At 48.0% G+C, this 22,369-nt stretch overlaps 2 protein-coding genes across 3 annotated transcripts in view; both read right to left on the reverse strand.

Annotated features, from left to right (window-relative positions):
- Positions 1-19,567, reverse strand: part of LOC139574688 (actin filament-associated protein 1-like 1) — a 68,966-nt gene extending 49,399 nt beyond the window's left edge. The window contains exon 1 of one of the 2 annotated variants that reach the window (XM_071399491.1): positions 19,286-19,567. In XM_071399491.1, the coding sequence (XP_071255592.1) occupies positions 19,286-19,304 (19 nt within the window). In that variant the 5' untranslated portion in view covers positions 19,305-19,567. Of the gene's footprint in view, positions 1-282; positions 395-19,285 lie in introns of those variants that run through there. The other variant, XM_071399490.1, reaches the window with a different exon arrangement.
- A 234-nt stretch (positions 19,568-19,801) lies between these two features.
- The window catches only part of LOC139574689 (actin-binding LIM protein 3-like), a 98,451-nt gene continuing 95,883 nt past the window's right edge, over positions 19,802-22,369 (reverse strand). Inside the window, exons 22-23 of the mRNA XM_071399496.1 lie at positions 21,402-21,482; positions 19,802-21,235 (exon numbers count right to left, since the gene is read on the reverse strand). Of these exons, the coding sequence (XP_071255597.1) occupies positions 21,122-21,235; positions 21,402-21,482 (195 nt within the window). The 3' untranslated portion in view covers positions 19,802-21,121. The remainder of the gene's footprint in view (positions 21,236-21,401; positions 21,483-22,369) is intronic.

Raw genomic sequence — 22,369 nt, forward strand, 5'->3', positions numbered from 1 at the left:
AGGCTAACAGGCTAACAGGCTAACAGACTAGCAGGCTAACATGCTAACAGGCTAACAGACTAGCAGGCTAACAGTCTAACAGACTAGCAGGGTAACAGGCTAACAGGCTAACAGACTAACAGACTAGCAGGCTAACAGGCTAACAGGCTAACAGGCTAGCACACTAAAGAAAGCAAACAAACACAAATGTAACATCACACAAAGAACCAAGTGGATGATACATAACTGGAAGAAAAGTAAAAACGTGGTATATTTTCTCAAAGATTGTACTTTGGCACCTACCATTAGAAGATGAGAAAGAGAGGCCCACCATATTCCAAAGTTAGGACAAATACATTCATATTTTTCATTAATCTGACTAAAAGGTGGGAAAAGTTGTGAGGTGAACCCCAAGGGATCCCTCCCTCCCCTGTGTGTTATGTCTCCTAGCTCTCTCTCTCTGAGGGATGATGATGGTTGTGTGTGTATGTTACGTGTGTGTGTGTGTATGTTACGTGTGTGTGTGTGTATGTTACGTGTGTGTGTGTGTGTGTATGTTATGTGTGTGTGTGTGTGTGTGTTTACACAGCGAGCCTTTCCCAGGTGCTACATGATCCCTGGGATTACAGCACACACACACACACACACACACACACACACACACACACACACACACACACACACACACACACACACACACACACACACACACACACACACACACACACACACACACACACACACACACACACACACACACACACACACACACACACACACACCTGAGTGAGTCTGTTTCACTGCTGCCTCATAGGTAAAGCATTCAGATAAGCTGTCCATATCAGCTCTCCCCATCGTCTCCCCGAGGAGAAAGAGACAATATTCTCTTTGTCTGTCTCCGAGCCCACTGCTCTCTCAGTCCACTTCTCTCTCAGCCCACTGCTCTCTCAGCCCACTGCTCTCTCAGCCCACTGCTCTCTCTACTCTCTCAGCTCTCTCAGCCCACTGCTCTCTCAGCCCACTACTCTCTCTGCTCTCTCAGCCCACTACTCTCTCAGCCCACTACTCTCTCTGCTCTCTCAGCCCACTACTCTCTCTTCTGTCTCAGCCCACTACTCTCTCTACTCTCTCAGCCCACTACTCTCTCTTCTCTCTCAGCCCACTACTCTCTCAGCCCACTACTCTCTCTACTCTCTCAGCCCACTACTCTCTCAGCCCACTACTCTCTCTACTCTCTCAGCCCACTACTCTCTCAGCCCACTACTCTCTCAGCCCACTACTCTCTCTACTCTCTCAGCCCACTACTCTCTCTACTCTCTCAGCCCACTACTCTCTCAGCCCACTACTCTCTCTGCTCTCTCAGCCCACTACTCTCTCTGCTGTCTCAGCCCACTACTCTCTCTGCTGTCTCAGCCCACTACTCTCTCTGCTGTCTCAGCCCACTACTCTCTCTACTCTCTCAGCCCACTACTCTCTCAGCCCACTACTCTCTCTGCTCTCTCAGCCCACTACTCTCTCTGCTGTCTCAGCCCACTACTCTCTCTGCTCTCTCAGCCCACTACTCTCTCTACTCTCTCAGCCCACTACTCTCTCTGCTGTCTCAGCCCACTACTCTCTCTACTCTCTCAGCCCACTACTCTCTCTGCTGTCTCAGCCCACTACTCTCTCTACTCTCTCAGCCCACTACTCTCTCAGCCCACTACTCTCTCTGCTGTCTCAGCCCACTACTCTCTCTACTCTCTCAGCCCACTACTCTCTCTACTCTCTCAGCCCACTACTCTCTCTGCTGTCTCAGCCCACTACTCTCTCTGCTGTCTCAGCCCACTACTCTCTCTGCTGTCTCAGCCCACTACTCTCTCTACTCTCTCAGCCCACTACTCTCTCTACTCTCTCAGCCCACTACTCTCTCTACTCTCTCAGCCCACTACTCTCTCTACTCTCTCAGCCCACTACTCTCTCAGCCCACTACTCTCTCTACTCTCTCAGCCCACTACTCTCTCAGCCCACTACTCTCTCAGCCCACTACTCTCTCTACTCTCTCAGCCCACTACTCTCTCTACTCTCTCAGCCCACTACTCTCTCTACTCTCTCAGCCCACTACTCTCTCAGCCCACTACTCTCTCTGCTCTCTCAGCCCACTACTCTCTCTGCTGTCTCAGCCCACTACTCTCTCTGCTGTCTCAGCCCACTACTCTCTCTGCTGTCTCAGCCCACTACTCTCTCTACTCTCTCAGCCCACTACTCTCTCAGCCCACTACTCTCTCTGCTCTCTCAGCCCACTACTCTCTCTGCTGTCTCAGCCCACTACTCTCTCTGCTCTCTCAGCCCACTACTCTCTCTACTCTCTCAGCCCACTACTCTCTCTGCTGTCTCAGCCCACTACTCTCTCTACTCTCTCAGCCCACTACTCTCTCTGCTGTCTCAGCCCACTACTCTCTCTACTCTCTCAGCCCACTACTCTCTCAGCCCACTACTCTCTCTGCTGTCTCAGCCCACTACTCTCTCTACTCTCTCAGCCCACTACTCTCTCTACTCTCTCAGCCCACTACTCTCTCTGCTGTCTCAGCCCACTACTCTCTCTGCTGTCTCAGCCCACTACTCTCTCTGCTGTCTCAGCCCACTACTCTCTCTACTCTCTCAGCCCACTACTCTCTCTGCTCTCTCAGCCCACTACTCTCTCTACTCTCTCAGCCCACTACTCTCTCTACTCTCTCAGCCCACTACTCTCTCAGCCCACTACTCTCTCTACTCTCTCAGCCCACTACTCTCTCAGCCCACTACTCTCTCAGCCCACTACTCTCTCTACTCTCTCAGCCCACTACTCTCTCAGCCCACTACTCTCTCAGCCCACTACTCTCTCTACTCTCTCAGCCCACTACTCTCTCAGCCCACTGCTTTCTCAGTCCACTGCTCTCACCGCTCTCTCAGTCTCTCAGTCCACTGCTCTCTCAGCCCACTGCTCTCACCGCTCTCTCAGTCTCTCAGCCTACTGCTCTCCAAAGGGTGGTTACTATCTAGCCTGTTCCAGACTCTTCCATGTACTATCAGGTGGAATGGACATGCACATCCACACTTAATACATCCACAGACAACAAGAATGAAACAACCCAGTGTGTTCATCAGATACTGGACTGCTCTGGAGAGACAGATGTTATGGGTGGTTTGGTCAGACAATAAGATATCGACATCTCATCTGGAGTGAGTCAAAAGAGAGTTGATTTATCTCATGGCACGTGAATCTTAAAATTCTCAATGTTATCTGTAGGTAGCTGTGATGACACAAGCCTCCCAGTCATCAGATACCTGAACGTGCACGTACACATGGATGCACATATCCTGTACGTAATAAAGGGGAAGGACGGAGAAAGCAATGACATCTCAAAAGGTAACTTGCCCATCGTGGGGTTTTGGGATGTGTTTCTGAGCTAGATAGGTGTGTTCAGATGGAGAGAGGATTCACCAAACACACTATCTAGTTGTTTTTCCCATTCTTTTTTGGGTCACCCTAAATGATTTTAATTACATTATATCCGCATGTGGTTGTACTGTTTTTAAATTGTCAAATAAATCTCCCCTCCTCCTTCCCTCTCCCCTTTCCCTCCTCACCTCCCCCTCCTGTCCTCCCCCCGCTCAGATTCCAGGAATGTCCAGAGTGTGTATGTTGTCATCTCCCAGAGAGAGAGAGAGAGAGAGAGACACAGAGAGAGAGAGAGACACAGAGAGAGAGCACGAGAGACAGAGAGAGAGAGAGATAGAGCACGAGAGACAGAGAGAGAGAGAAAGCACGAGAGACAGAGAGAGAGAGAGAGCATGAGAGACAGAGGCAGAGAGGCAGAGAGAGAGAGAGAGAGAGAGAGAGAGAGAGAGAGAGAGAGAGAGAGAGAGAGAGAGAGAGAGAGAGAGAGAGAGAGAGAGAGAGAAAGAGAGAGAGACAGAGAGAGAGACAGAGAGAGACAGAGAGAGACAGAGAGAGACAGAGAGAGAGAGAGAGAGAGACAGAGAGAGAGGCAGAGAGAGAGACAGAGAGAGAGACAGAGAGAGAGAGAGAGAGAGACAGAGAGAGAGAGAGAGAGAGAGAGACAGAGAGAGAGACAGATAGAGAGACAGAGAGAGAGAGAGAGAGAGAGAGAGAGAGAGAGAGAGAGAGAGAGAGAGAGAGAGAGAGAGAGAGAGAGAGAGAGAGAGAGAGAGAGAGAGAGAGAGAGAGAGAGAGAGAGAGAGAGAGAGAGAGAGAGAGAGACAGAGAGAGAGACAGAGAGAGAGACAGAGAGAGAGACAGACAGAGAGACAGACAGAGAGACAGACAGAGAGACAGACAGAGAGAGAGAGAGAATGTCTGGACAGCACAACATCACCAGGACAGCTGATAACAGCAGTTGCCAGATTGGGGAATGTCCTGACAATTGGATTACATTAGAGAATATTGAGTGTGATTTTGCCTCTGACTGAGCTTACAATTGTCAATAGAATCAGGCAACATTGGATAGCAGTATTCCCCGGCACTAATACATAGTGTAAAAGTACTGTTAGTAATGCTAGTGTAGGGATGAAAACATTCTGTTTGGTATAGTCTGAGCTGAGGCAGAGTGTGCAAAGCTGTCATCAAGGCAAAGGGTGGCTTACTTTGAAGAATCTCAAATCTAAAAAATATTTAGATTTATTTAACACGTTTTTGGTTACTACAGGATTTCATATGTGTTATTTCACAGTTTTGATGTCTTCTCTATAATTCTACAATGTAGAAAAACCCTGGAATGAGTAGGTGTGTCAAAACTTTTGACTGGTACAGTACTTCCCCAAGCACGTGTGCCCACACACTGTACTGCATACTGCAATATCTTAACATGTTAATCAGCACAGTAATGCATACAGGAGTACTCTCACTCAGGGCTCCACGGTTGTGTCAGGTTGGCTGGATGTCCTTTGGGTGGTGGACCATTGTTGATACACATGGGAAACTGTTGAGCTTGAAAAACACACACTCTCACATGTGCACAAAAACACACACACACACACAGGCACCACTCTCTCTCCCTCTCAATTTAAGGGGCTTTATTGGCAGAGGAAACATATGTTTACATTGCCAAAGCAATGCAATGTCTCACTCTCATACACACACCACCCGGCCCACTCCACCACTCCCTAAACCCACCACTTCCTAAACCCACCACTCCCTAAACCCACCACTCCCTAAACCCACCACTCCACCACTCCCTAAACACACCACTCCCTAAACCCACCACTCCCTAAACCCACCACTCCACCACTCCCTAAACCCACCACTCCCTAAACCCACCACTCCACCACTCCCTAAACCCACCACTCCACCACTCCCTAAACCCACCCCTCCCTAAACCCACCACTCCACCACTCCCTAAACCCACCACTCCACCACTCCCTAAACCCACCCCTCCCTAAACCCACCACTCCACCACTCCCTAAACCCACCACTCCCTAAACCCACCACTCCACCACTCCCTAAACCCACCACTCCACCACTCCCTAAACCCACCACTCCACCACTCCCTAAACCCACCACTCCCTAAACCAAACCCCTCCCTAAACCCACCCCTCCCTAAACCCACCACTCCCTAAACCCACCACTCCACCCCTCCCTAAACCCACCACTCCACCCCTCCCTAAACCCACCACTCCACCCCTCCCTAAACCCACCACTCCACCCCTCCCTAAACCCACCACTCCACCCCTCCCTAAACCCACCACTCCACCCCTCCCTAAACCCACCACTCCACCACTCCCTAAACCCACCACTCCCTAAACCCACCACTCCCTAAACCCACCCCTCCCTAAACCCACCACTCCCTAAACCCACCACTCCACCCCTCCCTAAACCCACCACTCCACCCCTCCCTAAACCCACCACTCCACCAGTCACTAAACCCACCAGTTTCAGGCATAACTGCCCCTCTCCTGTTGTCCTCCACTGCCCCTCTCCTGTTGTCCTCCACTACCCCTCTCCTGTTGTCCTCTACTGCCCCTCTCCTGTTGTCCTCTACTGCCCCCCTCCTGTTGTCCTCCACTGCTCCTCTCCTGTTGTCCTCTACTGCTCCTCTCCTGTTGTCCTCTACTGCCCCTCTCCTGTTGTCCTCCACTAGCCCTCTCCTGTTGTCCTCTACTGGTCCTCTCCTGTTGTCCTCTACTGCCCCCCTCCTGTTGTCCTCCACTGCTCCTCTCCTGTTGTCCTCCACTGCTCCTCTCCTGTTGTCCTCTACTGCCCCTCTCCTGTTGTCCTCCACTAGCCCTCTCCTGTTGTCCTCTACTGCTCCTCTCCTGTTGTCCTCTACTGCTCCTCTCCTGTTGTCCTCTACTGCCCCTCTCCTGTTGTCCTCTACTGCTCCTCTCCTGTTGTCCTCTACTGCTCCTCTCCTGTTGTCCTCTACTGCCCCTATCCTGTTGTCCTCTACTGCCCCTCTCCTGTTGTCCTCTACTGCCCCTCTCCTGTTGTCCTCTACTGCCCCTCTCCTGTTGTCCTCTTCTGCCCCTCTCCTGTTATCCTCTTCTGCTCCTCTCCTGTTGTCCTCCACTGCTCCTCTCCTGTTGTCCTCCACTGCCCCCCTCCTGTTGTCCTCTACTGCTCCTCTCCTGTTGTCCTCTACTGCTCCTCTCCTGTTGTCCTCTACTGCTCCTCTCCTGTTGTCCTCTACTGCTCCTCTCCTGTTGTCCTCTACTGCCCCTCTCCTGTTGTCATCCACTGCCCCTCTCCTGTTGTCCTCTACTGCCCCTCTCCTGTTGTCCTCTACTGCCCCTCTCCTGTTGTCCTCTACTGCCCCCTCCTGTTGTCCTCTACTGCCCCTCTCCTGTTGTCCTCTACTGCCCCCTCCTGTTGTCCTCTACTGCCCTCCTCCTGTTGTCCTCTACTGCTCCTCTCCTGTTGTCCTCTACTGCCCCCCTCCTGTTGTCCTCTACTGCCCCTCTCCTGTTGTCCTCTACTGCCCCTCTCCTGTTGTCCTCTACTGCTCCTCTCCTGTTGTCCTCTACTGCCCCTCTCCTGTTGTCCTCTACTGCTCCTCTCCTGTTGTCCTCTACATCTCCACACTGACTGAATGTGCAGTCTACACGTGGGAGAGGAAGGTGATACCAGCAGTTAAACACAACAGTATTTGTCCACCACTATTGCTAGCACAGGGCAGGGACACCCACCCAAGGCTGCGTCAAAAATGGCCCCCTATTCACTATGTAGTGGAATAATTTTCACCAGGGCCATTTGGTCAGAAGTAGTGCCCTATATAGACAATAGGGTGCCATTTGGGACACATTCCCTTACAGGAGCTCAGAAAACATATACACTATCCAGCTTTCCCCTCTGATACACAGGCCTGGCCTGCAGACTAGCTGCATACCCCTCTGATACACAGGCCTGGCCTGCAGACTAGCTGCATACCCCTCTGATACACAGGCCTGGCCTGTAGACTAGCTGTTCTCCCCTCTGATACACAGACCTGGCCTGAAGACTAGCTGCTCTCCCCTCTGATACACAGGCCTGGCCTGCAGACTAGCTGCTCTCCCCTCTGATACACAGGCCTGGCCTGCAGACTAGCTGCTCTCCCCTCTGATACACAGGCCTGGCCTGCAGACTAGCTGCTCTCCCCTCTGATACACAGACCTGGCCTGTAGACTAGTTGCTCTCCCCTCTGATACACAGGCCTGGCCTGCACACTAGCTGCTCTCCCCTCTAATACACAGACCTGGCCTGCAGACTAGCTGTTCTCCCCTCTGATACACAGACCTGGCCTGTAGACTAGATGTTCTCCCCTCTGATACACAGGCCTGGCCTGCAGACTAGCTGCTCTCCCCTCTGATACACAGGCCTGGCCTGCAGACTAGCTGCTCTCCCCTCTGATACACAGGCCTGGCCTGCAGACTAGCTGCTCTCCCCTCTGATACACAGGCCTGGCCTGCAGACTAGCTGTTCTCCTCTCTGATACACAGACCTGGCCTGCAGACTAGCTGCATACCCCTCTGATACACAGGCCTGGCCTCCAGACTAGCTGTTCTCCCCTCTGATACACAGACCTGGCCTGCAGACTAGCTGCATACCCCTCTGATACACAGACCTGGCCTGTAGACTAGCTGCTCTCCCCTCTGATACACAGACCTGGCCTGCAGACTAGCTGTTCTCCCCTCTGATACACAGGCCTGGCCTGCAGACTAGCTGTTCTCCCCTCTGATACACAGACCTGGCCTGCAGACTAGCTGCATACCCCTCTGATACACAGACCTGGCCTGTAGACTAGCTGCTCTCCCCTCTGATACACAGACCTGGCCTGCAGACTAGCTGTTCTCCCCTCTGATACACAGGCCTGGCCTGCAGACTAGCTGTTCTCCCCTCTGATACACAGACCTGGCCTGCAGACTAGCTGCATACCCCTCTGATACACAGGCCTGGCCTGCAGACTAGTGGAACATGCAGTCAACCTTATGTCCATTGAAGAGGAGGAAGATGAGTGACTTTCTCATTATCTGGCAAAGAACAGAAAATGCTTCTTTCTACCTCTAGACAGCCTCTCTCTCTCTCTCTCTCTCTCTCTCTCTCTCTCTCTCTCTCTCTCTCTCTCTCTCTCTCTCTCTCTCTCTCTCTCTCTCTCTCTCTCTCTCTCTCTCTCTCTCTCTCTCTCTCTCTCTCTCTCTCTCTCTCTCTCTCTCTCTCTCTCTCTCTCTCTCTCTCTCTCTCTCTCTCTCTCTCTCTCTCTCTCTCTCGGAGTGTCATGGAGGAGTTGAGTCAGCCGTTAAGCAGACAAAGAGTCCAGTGATCTAAGTCTCATTCAGTATAATAGAGGTCTGCTATCTGCACTCTACCCCATGATATCAGCACATAGATATGTGACTGTGTCTAACACACACACACACACACACACGAGAAATAGTAGCCTCTTTGTCTGTCTGTGGGAGTTATTGGTTGTAGGGGGGGGCTTGATTGAGTACTGTGTTGGTCAGAGTAACAGGGGGTCCCCCGGAACACTGGAGCTCACTCATGACCTCATAACGCCTGACCTTTGCACTGACCTTGTATGTGTCCCAGACGGCAGCCTATTACTTTTATAGTGCACTACTTTTGACCAGAGCCCATAGGGTACTAGGTAGGGAATAGGGGGTCATAGGGCACTATGTAGGGAATATGGTGCCACTTGGTCTGCAGACCTTGTCTCAGTCTGTCAGACGGTTAGGAAGTAAACAGAGTAGGAACACCTAGATGCTGATCCAAGGTCAGTTTCTATTGTCCCCCTGTCCCCCTCCCTCTCTCCCTGTTCCCCTCCCTCTCTCCCTGTCTCCCTGTCCCCCTCCCTCTCTCCCTGTCTCCCTGTCCCCCTCCCTCTCTCCCTGTCCCCCTCCCTCTCTCCCTGTCTCCCTCCCTCCCTCTCTCTCTCCCTGTCCCCCTCCCTCTCTCCCTGTCTCCCTGTCCCCCTCCCTCTGTCTCCCTGTCCCCCTCCCTATCTAATCTAACATAGCAGGTGTAATAAACACCTGAGCAGGGTCGGCAAGAGCATCTGGTTTTCAGGCTTTATCTCTTCTCTGCTTTTCCCTGAAAAATGGATGAAGGTGTTTATTTCAACCCCACTGAGGGTGCTCCCTTTCTGTTCCTCCCCTCTCTCTCTCCCTCCCTACATCTCTCCCTGCCTCTCGATAACCCCCTCTCTCCCTCCCTACATCTCTCCCTGCCTCTCAATAACCCCCCCTCTCTCCCTCCCTACATCTCTCCCTGCCTCTCGATAACCCCCTCTCTCTCTCTCCCTACATCTCTCCCTGCCTCTCGATAACCCCCCCTCTCTCCCTCCCTACATCTCTCCCTGCCTCTCGATAACCCCCTCTCTCCCTCCCTACATCTCTCCCTGCCTCTTGATAACCCCCTCTCTCCCTCCCTACATCTCTCCCTGCCTCTCGATAACCCTCTCTCTCCCTCCCTACATCTCTCTCTGCCTCTCGATAACCCCCTCTCTCCCTCCCTACATCTCTCCCTGCCTCTCGATAACCCCCCCTCTCTCCCTCCCTACATCTCTCCCTGCCTCTCTATAACCCCCTCTCTCCCTCCCTACATCTCTCCCTGCCTCTCTATAACCCCCTCTCTCCCTCCCTACATCTCTCCCTGCCTCTCGATAACCCCCTCTCTCTCCCTCCCTACATCTCTCCCTGCCTCTCGATAACCCCCTCTCTCTCCCTCCCTACATCTCTCCCTGCCTCTCTATAAACCTCTCTCTCCCCCCTTCTCTCTCTCTCGCCTATGCAACTTAAATTCATATTTCAAATCAACCCTGCTAACTTCAATTCATATTTAAATTCTACTGTGCTAACTTCAATTCATATTTAAAATCAGTCCTGCTAACTTCAATTCATATTTAAATTCTACTGTGCTAACTTCAATTCATATTTAAAATCAGTCCTGCTAACTTCAATTCATGTTTAAATTCAACCCTGCTAACTTCAATTCATATATAATTTAAAACCTTCTAACTTCAATTCATATTTAATTTCAATTCTGCTAACTTCAAATCATATTTAAATTCAACCGTGCTAACTTCATTTCATATTTAAATTCAACCGTGCTAACTTCATTTCATATTTAAATTCAACCGTGCTAACTTCATTTCATATTTAAATTCAACCGTGCTAACTTCATTTCATATTTAAATTCAACCGTGCTAACTTCATTTCATATTTAAATTCAACCGTGCTAACTTCATTTCATATTTAAATTCAACTGTGCTAACTTCATTTCATATTTAAATTCAACCGTGCTAACTTCATTTCATATTTAAATTCAACCGTGCTAACTTCATTTCATATTTAAATTCAACCGTGCTAACTTCATTTCATATTTAAATTCAACCGTGCTAACTTCATTTCATATTTAAATTCAACCGTGCTAACTTCATTTCATATTTAAATTCAACTGTGCTAACTTCATTTCATATTTAAATTCAACTGTGCTAACTTCATTTCATATTTAAATTCAACTGTGCTAACTTCATTTCATATTTAAATTCAACTGTGCTAACTTCATTTCATATTTAAATTCAACTGTGCTAACTTCATTTCATATTTAAATTCAACTGTGCTAACTTCATTTCATATTTAAATTCAACTGTGCTAACTTCATTTCATATTTAAATTCAACTGTGCTAACTTCATTTCATATTTAAATTCAACTGTGCTAACTTCATTTCATATTTAAATTCAACCGTGCTAACTTCATTTCATATTTAAATTCAACCGTGCTAACTTCATTTCATATTTAAATTCAACCGTGCTAACTTCATTTCATATTTAAATTCAACCGTGCTAACTTCATTTCATATTTAAATTCAACCGTGCTAACTTCATTTCATATTTAAATTCAACCGTGCTAACTTCATTTCATATTTAAATTCAACCGTGCTAACTTCATTTCATATTTAAATTCAACTGTGCTAACTTCATTTCATATTTAAATTCAACTGTGCTAACTTCATTTCATATTTAAATTCAACTGTGCTAACTTCATTTCATATTTAAATTCAACTGTGCTAACTTCATTTCATATTTAAATTCAACTGTGCTAACTTCATTTCATATTTAAATTCAACTGTGCTAACTTCATTTCATATTTAAATTCAACTGTGCTAACTTCATTTCATATTTAAATTCAACTGTGCTAACTTCATTTCATATTTAAATTCAACTGTGCTAACTTCATTTCATATTTAAATTCAACTGTGCTAACTTCATTTCATATTTAAATTCAACTGTGCTAACCCAAATCCATATATCAATTCAAACATCACATTCCTCAAAAGCCTGAGAGAGCATGTCTTTGTGTCAAATTGTATTCTAATGGGCTCAGCATGCACAAACTGTAACACAATCAATGTAATTGTGCACGCACACACACACACACGCACACACACACGCACGCACGCACACACACACACACACAGCCTCTTAATGTTTGGAATGTGTGGTATTCCAACCTGTGACACAGAGAGGTCACATATGACTATACAGATCAGATGTATTACGTAGACCAGAGAGGTCAAGGTATGAATACAGAGATCAGATCAGAGTGTTTCATGTCATTCTGTATTGTTCTGGCCTCTATAAGGATATACTGTATGTTCTGTGTCTGCTAAACCTTTCCATATGCTCACAGACACACTGAAGAGACAATTACCATGATTCAGCACAGACAGCCTGGGATGATAAGGGGATAGGGAGGGGATGATGAGTGGATGATGAAGGGATGAGGAGGGGATGATGAGGGATTGTGCCCCAAATGCCACCCTATTCCTTTAATAGTGCACTACTTTGACAAGAGATTTATGAGTTCTGGTCAAAAGTAGTGCACTAAATAGGGCATAGGGTGGCATTTGTGATGCATACAATCCCACCAATTCTACATGCCTCTGAGGAGTTAACCTCAATCTTTCCCCTCCCCGCTCACACTCCCACCTGATGCTCCTGGACACACACACACACACACACGGGGCATTAGGCCATTACACTATTTCTCCAGTCGCTAGGCTTGGCTTTTTGCTCACACAGATCCTGCTGTGTTTGCTTTACAAACTGGTGATTCCTTGGCTTGTTTTCAGCCAAGAGGAAAGAAGAAAAGGAGAGAGGAAGAGGGAGGAAAGGAAGAGGAGAGAGGTAGAGAAGAGAGGAAGATCAAGAGGTAGAGAGGAAGAAGAGAGAGTATGAGGTGGGAGGAAGAGGAGGATAGAGGGAGAGAAGAGGAAAGGAGAGGTAAATGAGAGGTAGAGGAGAAATGAGAAGAAGGGAGGAAAAGGAGGAAGATGAGGGAGAGGAGGATAGAGAGTAGAGGAAGAGGAGAGAGAAAGAGGGCTGGGGAGGAGCTAGTAACAGAGCGGTGAAGAAGAGAAGGACAGAAGAGGAGGAGGGAGGAAGAGGAAGAGAGAGAGGGAAAGAGAGAAGATGAGGAGGAGGGAGGAAGAGGGAGAGAAGAGAGTACGATGAGAGAGGAGGAGAAGGAGGGAGGAAGAGGAAGATGCAACTCGTAAACCTGTCACATGAGCAGCTTCCTGTACTTTTACTACTTTCATTACAGTTCCTTCTCATCATCACTTGCATGTGTGTACCTGCCTGCCTGGCTGGCTGGTTGGAAGGCAGGTTGGAAGGCAGGTTGGAAGGCAGGTTGGAAGGCAGGTTGGCTGGCTGGTTGGTTGGAAGGCTGGTTGGAAGGCAGGTTGGAAGGCTGGTTGGCTGGCTGGTTGGAAGGCTGGTTGGAAGGCTGGTTGGAAGGCTGGTTGGAAGGCTGGTTGGAAGGCAGGTTGGAAGGCTGGTTGGCTGGCTGGTTGGCTGGTTGGTTGGAAGGCCGGTTTGGAAGGCTGGTTGGAAGGCTGGTTGGAAGGCTGGTTGGAAGGCTGGTTGGAAGGCTGGTTGGTTGGAAGGCTGGTTGGTTGGAAGGCAGGTTGGAAGGCAGGTTGGAAGGCAGGTTGGAAGGCAGGTTGGAAGGCTGGTTGGAAGGCTGGTTGGCTGGCTGGTTGGCTGGCTGGTTGGAAGGCTGGTTGGAAGGCTGGTTGGAAGGCTGGTTGGAAGGCTGGTTGGAAGGCTGGTTGGTTTAAAAATGAGTGTTTTCTCTTGTCTGCCTAGAGTGCCAGACTTGTGAGTTTTGCACCCTTGTGACTATTCTATTGGTTCCATTGTGCCATCCAGGCAAGTTCAATCAAGTCCAGATAAAGTATTTGAAATGTAAAGTATTTTGAATAGTATTTAAACCCATGTTACTGTACTAGTTACTGTACCTCTACTACAGAGTGTGGTTCGATAGGACTGAGTCAGGGAAACGTGCCAGGCCAATAAAAATAGTTTCTCTGATCTAAGAGGAGTCAGACCCAGTGGTGAGGGACCGAGGGACTGGTTTCTCTGGTTTAAGAGGAGTCAGACCCAGTGGTGAGGGACCGAGGGACTGGTTTCTCTGATTTAAGAGGAGTCAGACCCAGTGGTGAGGGACCGAGGGACTGGTTTCTCTGATTTAAGAGGAGTCAGACCCAGTGGTGAGGGACCGAGGGACTGGTTTCTCTGATTTAAGAGGAGTCAGACCCAGTGGTGAGGGACCGAGGGACTGGTTTCTCTGATTTAAGAGGAGTCAGACCCAGTGGTGAGCGACCGAGGTGCTGGTATCTCTGACCCGGTTCTAATGCACAGACAGACACTAGACACCACAGTCCAGGGTTGCTTCCCAAATGGCACCCTATTCCCTGTATATTGCACTCCTTTAGACTAGGGTTTATAGTGCACTACTTTTGTGATTCACACCAAAAGATGATCAGGAATTGCCTCCATGTCTTAATGTCCATCTCAAGGCAATATGGCCTTGGATTAGAGGATCAGGGAGATAGAATTTCAGGAATAACAAGTTACTTATTCTCTGTTTGTTTAGCCAAAGCTCATGATCATAGTCTGAGAACAAGGTAAGGGGAAGAATAACACTAACTGAGTCCTGTGGGTGATCGAGCCCTGTACTACTACCACACACACACACACACACACACACACACACACACACACACACACACACACACACACACACACACACACACACACACACACACACACACACACACACACACACACACACACACACACACACACACACACACACACACACACACGTGCTTGTGCACGCACACACACAGCCGTACCAAGCCTGCAAGTACCTTTATGTTATAAACAGACAGAGATAGAGGGAGAGAGAGAGAGAGAGACGTGGTCCAACAACAAGCACAAACTGTCAAGAAAGACCAGTGCAAGAGAAATTGAAAACCAACCCGTGTCTACAAAACCCCTATCCCACACAGACTGTCTCAAAAGGCTTATTTTTAAAACATCATGAGAACGTATTGTAGATGAGAGTGAGGTATCAACATCAAAATGATTATCTTTCACTCAACGGAAACAGGAAGTTGTAGTTGGAGAGAGAAAGCATTGGTCATGGCACAGTAAAACAGCTTGGGAGATGGAAACAGCTGCAGACAAATGGTGTTAGGGCTGAGGCCCATTCCAGGAGTGCTGCTCCTTTCCCATATGGCCTTGTCCACTTCCAATCACAGATGTTGCAGTAAACGACAGGATATAGGTGTGGGCCTAACTAAGAAAGTAATAGCCTTTCGTAACCTCTGCAAAATTACTATTACTTATCCAGTAGCGACCCGTCATTCAGGGCAGGTGTTTTGAACACCACTAAAAAAAGGTTTGTTGCCTGTTTGCATGTTATTTTGGCAATAATATGTCACATATCAGTTTGCAAACAATGTAAAAAAAAAATAAAATCTTTGAGTTAATAAAGCCGTATAAAAACATTTTTTTGCTTTCTTGAGTCAGGCAGCTCCAAAATGCAGGTGTTTCAGCCTAGCTCAGTGCTTTCTGTGGTGGTGGGGCAGGCAATGGTAAATACGGAGCGTAGGGGTTGGTAATGTTCTCTAGTTGCGCCATGATTGGCTCAGTGTTCTGTCACTCATGGGGACACTACGTCACCGCCAAGTCTAGGGGTAGAGCTTGAAAATTCAAGCCCCTTGGGTGCTGCTATAGAGTTACATTAGAAGTATCCATCCAAAAAGGCTCAAGGTCATTGGTCACAGATACAATTATGTCAATGCTTTGATTGGACTGATCATGTCAACATCATTCTTTCAAAATCTTAGTTAGCAAGCTAGCAGTCATCATATCATCATGAATCAAGTCGACAATCTACTGGCAAATCCTTTTCAATCTTTGTCATATGAAAATAAATTACGAAGATAAATTATTGATAAAAACGTGTCAGTGCTCATCGGCCATTGGACATAAACAATACAAAAGTTGGAAATCGCAAATTCAACAATGATTAGTTCGGAAGGAATCAGTGGCTAACTGCAAGCGTTGCAAAGCAATCACTAGCCTTCTATTCAGTGCAGTGGGTGTGTGGTCCAAGTCTGAGTTTAAGGGTCTCTTTTCCAAGCTTAAAAGGATAAACATTCAACATTGGCCAGAAAAGGTTGAATACATTGGCCATGCTGTCAATCCAGCATGACTTCTGCCGCGTTCAAAACAACTGGAAACTTGGAACTGGGAAATCTCAGACTTCAGTGAGTTCAAGACAACTGGGAACTCTGAAAAAAACTAGCTCCGACTGGGAAAATACGCTTTGAGCGGTCATCCAACTAGGAATTCCAAGTCAGGAACTCGGGAGCTCCTTATTGTAAGATCTTTCATTCTCTGCTTATATGCCCCCTTTATTTATCCTACGGTTCTGACTTGGTGTACAGGGAGCATACTGTAAGAACGGCCCATGTTCTGAATTCTGTAACTGTACATTTCAAAAGTGCTGAACAAATAGTTATATTGACTACGTCCATCCTAGCTCGCTCATTAATGTCTTAATAATCAAAATTTCAGATTGCCTCTTATCCGCTCATCATTCCCTTATGCCATAGTTTGTACATCTCAATTGTCAGTAGAAACCACAGTTGTTTAAGCAAGTCAGCCATATCGGCTATGTTTTTTAAAATGCAGTAAATGAGGCTGAATGAACTGTTTCTCTGCCAGACAAGGCTCCCCTGATAGCCAGGTGTAGCAGCGGTAAGGTTTTGGGACTGCTGTTGGGACTCTGCTGTTGGGACAGCTTTATGTAGGCCCTAACAGTTTGTGGGCACCGTTTGTCACCATTATAGTGCAATTAATGTATTGTTAAATTTTGTGTTGTGTAGTGTTTGTGTTGTGTTCTGTAGTGGCTTAGTTTGCCCAACCAAGATTTACAAGCTAAAATCGCCACTGCACTTACCCAGTTCTATCAGATCCGTGGAGGAGAGTAAATGAAGGCAGAGACAGAACATGTACTGAACGGAGCACAGCGCTGGTGCGGGAAGGCTAGGGGAAAACGTATCGCTACCTGCAGCGTTGGTGGGGGAAGGCTAGGGGAAAACGTATCGCTGCCTGCAGCGTTGGTGGGGGAAGGCTAGGGGAAAACGTATCGCTGCCTGCAGCGTTGGTGGGGGAAGGCTAGGGGAAAACGTATCGTTACCTGCAGCGTTGGTGGGGGAAGGCTAGGGGAAAACGTATCGCTGCCTGCAGCGCTGGTGGGGGAAGGCTAGGGGAAAACGTATCGCTGACTGCAGCGTTGGTGGGGGAAGGCTAGGGGAAAACGTATCGTTACCTGCAGCGTTGGTGGGGGAAGGCTAGGGGAAAACGTATCGCTGCCTGCAGCGTTGGTGGGGGAAGGCTAGGGGAAAACGTATCGTTACCTGCAGCGTTGGTGGGGGAAGGCTAGGGGAAAACGTATCGTTACCTGCAGCGTTGGTGGGGGAAGGCTAGGGGAAAACGTATCGTTACCTGCAGCGTTGGTGGGGGAAGGCTAGGGGAAAACGTATCGCTACCTGCAGCGTTGGTGGGGGAGGGCTAGGGGAAAACGTATCGTTACCTGCAGCGTTGGTGGGGGAAGGCTAGGGGAAAACGTATCGCTGCCTGCAGCGTTGGTGGGGGAGGGCTAGGGGAAAACGTATCGCTGCCTGCAGTGTTGGTGGGGGAGGGCTAGGGGAAAACGTATCGCTGCCTGCAGCGTTGGTGGGGGAAGGCTAGGGGAAAACGTATCGCTGCCTGCAGCGTTGGTGGGGGAAGGCTAGGGGAAAACGTATCGTTACCTGCAGCGTTGGTGGGGGAAGGCTAGGGGAAAACGTATCGCTGCCTGCAGCGTTGGTGGGGGAGGGCTAGGGGAAAACGTATCGCTGCCTGCAGTGTTGGTGGGGGAGGGCTAGGGGAAAACGTATCGCTGCCTGCAGCGTTGGTGGGGGAAGGCTAGGGGAAAACGTATCGCTGCCTGCAGCGTTGGTGGGGGAAGGCTAGGGGAAAACGTATCGCTGCCTGCAGTGTTGGTGGGGGAGGGCTAGGGGAAAACGTATCGCTGCCTGCAGTGTTGGTGGGGGAAGGCTAGGGGAAAACGTATCACTGCCTGCAGTGTTGGTGGGGGAAGGCTAGGGGAAAACGTATCGCTGCCTGCAGCGTTGGTGGGGGAAGGCTAGGGGAAAACGTATCGCTGCCTGCAGCGTTGGTGGGGGAGGGCTAGGGGAAAACGTATCGCTGCCTGCAGCGTTGGTGGGGAAAGGCTAGGGGAAAACGTATCGCTGCCTGCAGCGTTGGTGGGGGAGGGCTAGGGGAAAACGTATCGTTACCTGCAGCGTTGGTGGGGGAAGGCTAGGGGAAAACGTATCGCTGACTGCAGCGTTGGTGGGGGAAGGCTAGGGGAAAACGTATCGCTGCCTGCAGCATTGGTGGGGGAAGGCTAGGGGAAAACGTATCGCTGCCTGCAGAGTTGGTGGGGGAAGGCTAGGGGAAAACGTATCGCTGCCTGCAGAGTTGGTAGGGGAAGGCTAGGGGAAAACGTATCGCTGACTGCAGCGTTGGTGGGGGAAGGCTAGGGGAAAACGTATCGCTGCCTGCAGAGTTGGTGGGGGAAGGCTAGGGGAAAACGTATCGCTGCCTGCAGAGTTGGTGGGGGAAGGCTAGGGGAAAACGTATCGCTGCCTGCAGCGTTGGTGGGGGAAGGCTAGGGGAAAACGTATCGCTGCCTGCAGCATTGGTGGGGGAAGGCTAGGGGAAAACGTATCGCTGCCTGCAGCATTGGTGGGGGAAGGCTAGGGGAAAACGTATCGCTACCTGCAGCGTTGGTAGGGGAAGGCTAGGGGGAAAACGTATCGCTGCCTGCAGCGTTGGTGGGGAAAGGCTAGGGGAAAACGTATCGCTGCTTGCAGCGTTGGTGGGGGAAGGCTAGGGGAAAACGTATCACTGCCTGCAGCGTTGGTGGGGGAGGGCTAGGGGAAAACGTATCACTGCCTGCAGCGTTGGGAGACGATTTGCACCCCTTACGCAGACAAGTCAAACTAAACACACTAAGGTGGTAAACCGACAATCATTCCAAGTATTCTGGACAATCACATTTTTCTAAAGCCTACGGACAGCGGACAGCGCACTTAGACTATAGTAATATAAAAATAATTCCCACAATCCAATTCTCTGCTCCATTCTCTGCAAAGTGCTGTTCTGATGTTTACTAAGTTGTCAACAAAATGATGAGAATCTTAAACAGGCAATTAGACTACAGTTCGCCTCTCTACAGTTAGCCGTCTCTATGCATGAATAATAATGTTTGGCAGCAGTTCCAATGTAAAAAAAACTAATTGCAATTTATGCGCATATCCCTATTGGTTGGTAAATAAAAACCAGTTACACAACTTTGCAATAATATCTACATAATACCTTACTTTTTGTCATTTTACACTATGGATTAACTTGAAATGAAAAGCAGATTAAGACTGACACTTACATCTGTTGTTGGTGTCCATCCCAGTGGAAGTAATGGATGAGAGAGAGGTGGTTTCCTGGTGAAGTAATGGATGAGAGAGAGGTGGTTTCCCGGGCTCACCCGGAGAGTGTGACGGAGAGCAGCCCCATGTGAGACCGCGTTGACAGCTACACTTGATACATAGCAGACTCCTTTTCTCTGTCTCTATCGGTCTCTCTCTCTCTCTCTGCCTCTCTCGCTCTCTCTCTCTCTCTCTCGCTCTCTGCCTCTCGCTCTCTCTCTCTGTTTCTCTGCCTCTCTCTCTTTGCCTCTCTCAATGAAGTTACAGAGAAACGAACAGCCCGCTCTTTGCTGGGTCCTAAAGCTAGTACCTTCAAAAGAGCAGTATGGCAATAACCCTTCCTACCTACCTCTAACTGCAAAAAGGTCGGAGTCTTGGTGGCACAGATGGTTGTGGGTTCACCCCATGATGCAGAAGTACAACATACATACACACACACATATTGATTGATTGATTGATCGATTGACAGTCACACACACATGAAAACAGTATTTTATTGGAATAAATCATACATGATGTAACTGTAAATACCTATGAAAAGGAGATAGTTACAGTATGTTTTGTAGTTTCAAAATAAAACAAATTATACAATTGATCAAATAAGACCAGAACTAAGAAGAATGCATCCCCGTACGAAACATGTTTTCAGCCCAGGAGCAGGGTTCATCTGTGTCAAGGAAACCAACCCTCCGAATATTGTGTTATGCATGTTTATCTGCAACCCATGTAATTGTGACTGGATACGTCTTCATAACTGCAAACAACTGTAGTCTCTAACTGTATGTTAACCTGTTGTAGAATCAAGCTGCACACTTCTCATTTCATGTCTGCAATACAAACTTTGTTTAATGTTTGTTTATGCAATGATCCAAGATGAATACGTATTCATAATTCAACTAAAGACTGACATTATCCCTTCGTGTAAGCAATACTGTTCTCTCTTTCACAACGCTACAGCAGGTACGTCTAGCATGTCTTTGTTTTCCTGACAGTGAATAGATCCAGTCTGTAGCCTATCGTTGCGTGAATAGTTATCATATCTGGTGGACCAAAAAGCCTTATTTTATACTGTACATATTCACAATGTGACGCAATGTTTTCATTCTCAGAAAAATCATTTCATGATGTCATTGGAATACAGGTATGATGTCATTAAAAGATAGGTATGATGTCATTAAAAGATGGGAATGCTGCCAGCATCACTGTCAACCACAAGATACAAGTAGTAAAGTGGAAGGAGAAATGATCATCAATAAGCATCCATTTAAAAAACAAAAGCATTGTATGTTCATTCGTCCATCCATTAATTCCTTCATTCATTCTGATAAAGTGGTGTAAATGATATCTACATTCTAGTCACTTAGTTTGCTGGTGCTGCACACTCATAATGTATAAAATAATCCACAATAGTAAGGCAAAGACAAAAGTCTCCTGACCTTCGTGTCTCTCCCTCTGTCTCTCTCCCTCTGTCTCTCTCTCTTTTGACCCTGGGCAGTGGTGGGGAGGGTTTAGTTCAGTTTGTGACAGTGAAATTACACATTCCCCGTCTGTCTGTCTGTCTGTCTGTCTGCCGCAACTCTCTCATTCTGATGTAAGACCTCTCTCTCTCCATCACTCTCTATCTCTGTTGTCATTAACAGTCTCACTCTCTCCATCACTCTCTATCTCTGTTGTCATTAACAGTCTCTCTCTATCTCTGTTGTCATTAACAATCTCTCTCTCTCCATCGCTCTCTTTCTCTGTTGTCATTAACAGTCTCTCGCCCTCTTTATTTAGAACAGTTTCTCTCTCAATGGTTAGAAGAGTCGGGCCTGTTTCTTCATTTCATTCCTCTTCCAGAGAGCCAGCCGGTCAAACTCTGTCAATGTCATCCCAAACACCTGTAGGAACTCCTCTGGACTCAGGTGACGCTGGAAGACAGAGAAACACAGGGAGACACTGTAGTATGACTCATGCAGACTATGTGGATAATGTCTGGATTATTGACCTTTAGCTAGAAGCAAGGATAGGAGGCAGCATTGAACAGATTATTTTATGAAATATCAACCACCAAACTAAGCCAGGTCAGAACCTCACCTCTAGTCTGGCTCTATCTACGTCTTTAGGCAGTCTGTGTCTCCCCCTGGTGGTCACGATCAGTACTTCATATGGGTAAACCTTCAACAGACAGGTCAGATAGAGGTAGAAGATATATGTAGTTAACAGGGTTGGGGTCAAATCAGGAAGTATAGTTAAATTCCAATTCCTATTCTGATAATCCTTGAAATATCATGTTACTTCCTGAATTGATTGAAGTGAAATGGAATTGACCACAAACCACATATCTCAGGTAAACAGCTTCAGCAGCTGTCTCAGTCATAACACCGATGTTTCCTTTGTAATCACAGCATAGAACCCATTGTATGGAACATAGCAGAGGTGTTCTATAGAATAAGATGATTATTGGCAGTCCTTCCATTTCCATTTCTCTCTCAGGAAGTCTCTCCTACCCTATCCTCATATGGACAGGAAGCAGAATTTTCCTGATGCTTCATTTGTGACACAATGTTCATCCAAAGGTCAACAACCCTCTATTGGGAGGGCTGAAAGAAATGTCCAGTGACCTCTTGACTCGGAAGCTCTTTGTCCTGTCAGCCCATGTCCTGTTAGAATTCTTTGAGAAAGCATTCTTCCTTCCTCTCTCCCTTGAAGGAATTCCTAATCTGACATAACTGGGTGAAAGCTAGGTGACAGAACAATTTCTTAAAGTTATTCATTTGTGTTAGATCAGTGATTACTTCAAGGAAGGGAGGGTGTATTTTTAAAGTATTCAAACAGGGCCCAGGTCCTGAATGTGGAAGCTGGCCTGTGACCTATAACCCGTTGACTAGTGCAGACCAGGGCAGGATGCCATGACTCTACTGCTGCCCTCTGGTAGGGTCATTGAGCCAGGAATGAGAGAGAGCAGCTATACTGGCCTATAGTGTCCTAGTGCCTTGCATGAACAAACCACAGTCTTTGTGATCCAGTAGGAATTGTCTTTCTCCCCACCAGTGGTTCATAAC

This window comes from Salvelinus alpinus, chromosome 4, assembly GCF_045679555.1.
Source record: "Salvelinus alpinus chromosome 4, SLU_Salpinus.1, whole genome shotgun sequence".
NCBI lineage: Eukaryota > Metazoa > Chordata > Actinopteri > Salmoniformes > Salmonidae > Salvelinus > Salvelinus alpinus.